General features: G+C 53.4%; 1 protein-coding gene and 1 long non-coding RNA gene across 2 annotated transcripts; one reads left to right on the forward strand and one right to left on the reverse strand.

Moving 5' to 3' along the window:
* Nucleotides 1-401: 401 nt before the first annotated feature.
* On the reverse strand, nt 402-1,138 carry NEUROG2 (neurogenin 2). Its single transcript, XM_057428305.1, has one exon. The coding sequence runs from the start codon at nt 1,075-1,077 to the stop codon at nt 412-414; it is 666 nt and encodes a 221-aa protein (XP_057284288.1). The 5' UTR covers nt 1,078-1,138; the 3' UTR covers nt 402-411.
* Nucleotides 1,139-2,854: 1,716 nt separating this feature from the next.
* LOC130609393 (uncharacterized) lies at nt 2,855-4,253 on the forward strand. The gene is made up of 2 exons (XR_008974774.1): nt 2,855-3,478; nt 3,962-4,253. It is a non-coding gene; the product is annotated as an uncharacterized LOC130609393 (long non-coding RNA).
* Nucleotides 4,254-5,925: the final 1,672 nt, after the last annotated feature.

The following is a 5,925-nucleotide window of genomic DNA, read 5'->3' on the forward strand; positions in this document are numbered from 1 at the left end:
TGGGTGTCTCTATTTAATTTTTGATAGAGAGTTCTGCCTAAATTTCCACGCTTGCATTCAGCCCTCACAAAGCCTACAAATTATACAATGACTTCTAACCCGGACCTCTAACAAAAAACACTTTAGGGGTGGTGGGGTGTTTTAAGCCTCTTTCTCTCTTCCCCCACCCCCACCCCCCCCCCCCCCCCCCCCCCCCCCGACAAATCCTACGGGACAGATGGTGGAAGGGGAAGAGCGGAATGAAGGGGGGGTGTGGGGTGTGTGGAAAGCCGCGGTCACAGACTTGGGAGCTGGACAAAGTGCACATCGGAGGGAGAAAACACAAAGTTTGGTTTTGGCAGCTGACGGGTCCAGAACCGTGGGAAGCGGCGCAGATGCCGCCATCCCGATGGTGTGAACGAGAACACCGGGCTAAAGGCAGCGGCGGGACAGCGGCACCGTGGCGGGGGCGAAGTGTCTCGGTGGTGGCGGCCAGTGCTCGGCATCCGACGCGGATCCTCCGGGGCTGGCGGGCGATAAAGTGCAAGCGCGGGGAGAGGCGGAGGGCGCAGGGCTGGCGGTGCCGGCGCTCCAGGAGGGGCTGCCCGCTCCCCCCACCGCCACCCCCGGGAGCACCGGCGGAGCCCCCGCTAGCCGCAGCGTCTCGGTGAGCGCCCAGATGTAGTTGTGTGCGAAACGGAGGGTCTCGATCTTGGTGAGCTTGGCGTCCTCCGGAAAGGTGGGCAGTACGTCGCGGAGGGCGTCCAGCGCTGCGTTCAGGTTGTGCATCCGGTTGCGCTCCCTGTTGTTGGCTTTCAGCCGCCGGCTCCGCTTCAGCCTTTGCGCCGTTTCCGCCGTACGAGTTGTACCGCGGCTCCGGCCCGGCCGCCGCTTGCCCTCCGCAAGCCGCCGAACACCGCGGCCGCCCGCCACTTCCTCCTCCACCACCGGCCGCGGCTCCTCCTCCTCTTCCTCCTCCTCTTCCTCCTCCTCGTCGGCGCTGGACGACAGCGAAGGAGAAGGGGCCGGCGAGGCCAGGCCCAGCAGTAGCAGCTCGTCCTCGGCGGGCCCCGACAGCTCCTCCGCTTTCACCGGCATCTTGCGCGACAGCACAGGCGGCACCGGAACCGCACGGGGCACACTCCCCTTCGCCTCACGGTGGAAAGCGCGACGGTATAAGGGTGAGGTGAAGGGGGGGTTGTCGGGTGGATGTGGAGAGGGGAGAAAGAAGGGGGGCAACGGTGGCACGCGCCCCGGGGCCCTTCGGCTGCGTGTCTGGCACACGACCGCTCCTTAACACCCCTTATATATCCCGCGGGGAACAATCAAACCTGCCCGCGGGGGCTCCCGTCCGTGTGTCCCGTCCTCCCCCCACTTCATCCCTCATCCCTTCAGCATCGTCCCCCCCCCCCCCCCCCCCCCCCCCCAACAAAACGGAGACCTCGCGCTCGGCTGGAGCGTGCCGCTAATTTATTAATGAATGGTAACTGCGGGAAGGAAGGGGGGGGGGGAGGGGGATCGAGAGGCTCCGCCGCCGTCCAATCGCCGTGGCCTGCGCGTGCCGGCTCCCTCACGGCCACTTCATTGACTAAGGGGCGGCGCCATTTTATAGAGGGAAGTAAGGGGGTTCGGAGCGTAGAGGTGCTTGCTGGAGGGGACGGGCACACAAACGTTTGAGGGACATACCACCCATTTTTGGGGGATGGGGGGTTGCTGGTGCGGGTTTTGTGTCTTCTCCCCTCTGCTTACAGCTGGTTTTGACACGGAGCAGATCAAAGCCTGAGGAGATCGGGGTGGGATGTATTGCCTCTGGAAAGCAGCAGGGTCCTGTGTGGGCTCGGTGCTGTCAGACGCAACCCTTGGGTACAAAACGGGCTGTAAAATACTTCTTAACCCCCCCACACAACCACTTTACAGGCTGTTGTGTCAAGGGGATGTTGGTTTGGCTTTTTGTTCCTGGTGTGTGTGTGTGTGTGTGTGTGGGTTAGTAGGTCTTCTGAAGCTTCCATTTATTTCCTAAAATAACCTGGAGATACAGAGACAGTGTCAGATAATAGAGGTTTTTTTTTTTCTATTAAAAGAAGAGCACCGTAACACGCTTCTACACCATTTTGTGATATGTGTGTCAGGCACGTACTGTACAGTGAACTGTTTCTGGTATTAACCAGTGTAGGGTTCAAGCTGTGTTTGTTTTGTCAGACAGACACAGTCGTCCTGTTAACTTTTGGGTAACACCAGTGACTCATCTGATAAAAAATAATGGCTTAAACAAAGGACTTGGAGTAGTTTGCTTCTGGAAGAATCCAACAGGAGAGCTTCCCGATGCCATCCCTTCTTCCTCAGAGCACCCACTAGGGCAGAAAGCCAGGCCTGGCACCCGATGGACCCACATGGGTCAGGGCAAGTGAAAGGTCAAGGGTAGCGTGGCATCCTCCCCACATGGAAGCTCCATCACTGAGGCACTCTGGGGAGTCGGACTCTGAAATGGATTTGTATTTGCTGCCAGTGGTAAAAAAGCAGAAAATAGATGTCAGAGGTAAAGTCTCAGTGGGCATGTTGCTGGGGGTTGTGTGGAGACATCCTGCTCTGGGATCAGGGACCACCTGCTCACTGGGATTTACCTGATCTGTTAGAAAAATTTCTAATTGTATAGAATCTAAAGGCTCTACCAAGAGATTTTAACTCTCCCCTCCTACTGAAAAATGGAAACCTGTAGGTCCCCTTGGCATCGCAAGGGAGTGACACAAAGAGACCTTCTTCTTTTTTCAGCACCTTAAAGTGTGTTGCAGTATTGCCTGTGACCAGGCCAGTCCATCCTGCTGCCCACACCCTGTTGATGGGATTTATGTTCTTCTGTCGATGCTGAGAGCATCTTTTGGAGTTCACCCCAGTTCCCCGATGAAGAGATTTTCTCCACAGGGCTGAGCAGAAATTGACTGAGGGTGAGTCGGGGTCCAAGGGATGCTTGTGTGGTCTGTGGCAGCCCTGGCTGAGCTGCTCAGCCAAGAGGTGCTCTGCTAGGAGCAGTGGGGGGAGAGGGAGTGCTGCCCACTGCCTGAACTGTCTTCCAAGGGTCAAACTGTTCAACTTCAGCCCCTTTGCCAGACTCAATCCTACTTTACGGGAACAAAGGCACAAAATAGGCAACGATCAAGAAATGGGAGCACAATGATTTAAGCTTATCACACAGCCCAGAAATAAAGGACTCTGAGCTTGTGTGCGGGAGGCAGTGGGGGGAAACCTTCAGAGAGGCTTTGTTTGCTGTAAGAAGATTGAACCCTGAGGTGACCCAACAGCCCTAAAAGTTTAGGGTCTGTGTTGCTGAGAGACCTTTGGATACAGTCTGTCCACACTCCGACCTCACAAGTCGTGAGCCAACATTAATGGCTTGCCTGGCCTCACCCCTCCCAACTCTGTGTCCTGAGGCCCCCCCGGGAGTCTTCTGAGGGTTTGGGTGACCAGGGCACCCCCAATCCTTGTGGATAGCACCCACAACCCGGTGAATGTGATGGTTCTGCTTTAAAACTGGGGGGAAAAATGTGTGTCCCCCCCAGCAGGATATTGGGGTGCAGAGGGAGAAATTGAAGGCTGCTGCGGTGCCATGGTCCCCCCATCCAGGTCCATCCTGACACCACCCAGGGAATGTTGCAGCCAAAAGTGCTTCCCAGAGGGATGGGGAGCAGCCCCCCATTCCCAACCTGCAGTAGCAAGTTCAGCATTCATTTTGGGATCGAAGCAAGGAGAATCTGTCCCTAACCCCCCCACCCCCACCCAACTGAGCCCCTCGTCAGGGGCTGATTGTTCCCAATGGATTTGCATGGCAGGTGCAAGCCTGCAGAGCGATTTTGCCACCCTGGCCCCCCCCAACGAGGGCTTGCCTCCCCGCCTTGTGAAAAAAAGCCGCTGGTCCTTCCTTTCCCATGAAGAAGAGAAGCTTGAGGATGGTGTGAACACGCTTCAGTTTTCTTATTCTTTTCTATAGATGTGGGGAAAAGAACAGCCGATTGTGTGAAAACCCCAGTGCCTGCAAAAAGGGACACTGGCTGTCCAGGCGAAGGTGCGCAAGGGAGAGCACTAATCGCTGAACCAGGAGACAAATACGATTACCAGCTCTGAGCCTTGAGTCAGAAAGTCTCATAGACTTTAAGATGTTAATCCCCAACATAATCCTTCCTTTGGCGTGTAGGAATAGTGCAGCCACAAGAGTTGTTTTGTTATTTATATTGGCGTTTAATAAAACTCAGCCAGCAGTGAATGGGCTGCCCACTCTCCAATGGTAATTAATTCCCTATTTCAGTGACCCAATTGTGCTGGGATAGAGCAGTGGGACAGTCCCACTGCCCCAACCCGCCTTTGTGCAGCTACACAGCTCTCGTGCTTCAACAGCTATGGAAACTCATTCTTTTGATGTCATTCAATGAGTTTTCCTTGGGCATCTTCTGAACTTCAAGGACCCTTTTCTTTCTTGGATGCCTGAAAAGCAGGACTAGCTTGACCACCTCTGTAGTATTTAATGATTTGATGAAAGGGCTTTTTTTTCTTATTATTTTTTGGGGGCTGGGGAGGAAGGGGGTTGTGTGAGGAAGGAGAGAAAGAAAATTTGTCAGGCTGCTAGCAAGCAGGGTCTGTCTAAAATGGAGTGCACCAAACTCATTCAGCTCCTCCTTTATATGGATCTTAAAAGCTGCTCTTCCTTACTCAAAATACTTGAGGGATTCTCTTAGTCAAGGCATTTCTAGGAGGGATTTGCTGGGAGGTGGATTCTCTTGTTTCATAGACAAACGCAAACTGGGGGCGCAGATGAGTCTAAATGAAACAAATCACATTTTAAGAAGGTGTTTCCATCCATCAAATGGAAAAATAACCAAAGGGAGAGTAAGATCCCTGGGACTGGGGTTGTTATTGTGGCTGAGGGTTCAATTTTGTGGCTCTTAGGCAGAGCAGTGAAGTGGCTGCAGGAGTGTTTGAAACCAACACATGAGGAACAGCTCGTAGACCCGCAAAGCCGCCCCAGTACAGGGCAACCTCTTCTCTGTCTTTATACACACACACTTCTCCCCCCCCCCCCCCCCCCCAAAAAAAAAAGGAAAGAAAAAAAAAAAGAACCCCTTCGCAAGTCACAAACAATTCAGGCTTCAACTAAAAAAACACAGAGTGAACCATATGGCTGGGGTGGCTCAAGTTGGCTGCATTTTCCCCCAGACAAAGAGGGAATTGAGAGTTGAAGGAAAGGAGAAAAAAACCCAACTTTACGGCTGATGAAGCTGTTGTCTGGAGGCAATGATCCCAAATCTCACGGCTTTATTCCAGGCTCCAACTGAGACGTGATATGTCATATGATTAGCATCTTTCATATTTACAAGAGTGGTCCAGGCTGCTGGTCTTTAAAGGCGAGAGAAAGAAGGGGCATATGCTGAAATGGATTTAGCATTTGAAAGAGAGAAGAGGGAGTGGATAAATACACTTAAACGAGGATTTAGTTTTACTCCTGTCGAGTTCTAATGGCTTGTTGATTGAGATTTTAGGGAGCTGGGACAGAGGTGTCAGCCGGAATTTAAAGGTGCTATTCAACCCGCCGCTTCTCCTTCTTCTGTCCTTCTCCACACTCGAGATCCCGGCATTCCCTGAAGCCAGGAGCGATAGTGATGAAGGACGGGGTCTATCCTGGGGTCCCTAATGGGGACCCGGGGCTCTTCCGAGTTTGTCTCGGTTCCGGGTCTATCAACCGGCCTCACCGGCGGGCAGCGCCACCTTGTGGCGGCGGGATGAGCCATCCGGACCCGGCCTCGTTAGGATGAAGGCTCTGAATGGGGTCTTCACCAATTCCTAAATGTGCAAGGTGACAGAATTGTTCTAAGATACAATGTTATATGTATATAACTACTCTGAAGCGTAATGAAACACTAACAACACATTAGGTACCTTGTAAGCATACAAGGATTTCAG

The sequence above is a fragment of the Pezoporus wallicus genome, unplaced genomic scaffold (genome assembly GCF_028554395.1).
Source record: "Pezoporus wallicus isolate ANWC-B61680 ecotype Strahan unplaced genomic scaffold, APGP_CSIRO_Pwel_v1 contig_6312, whole genome shotgun sequence".
Classification (NCBI taxonomy): Eukaryota; Metazoa; Chordata; class Aves; order Psittaciformes; family Psittacidae; genus Pezoporus; species Pezoporus wallicus.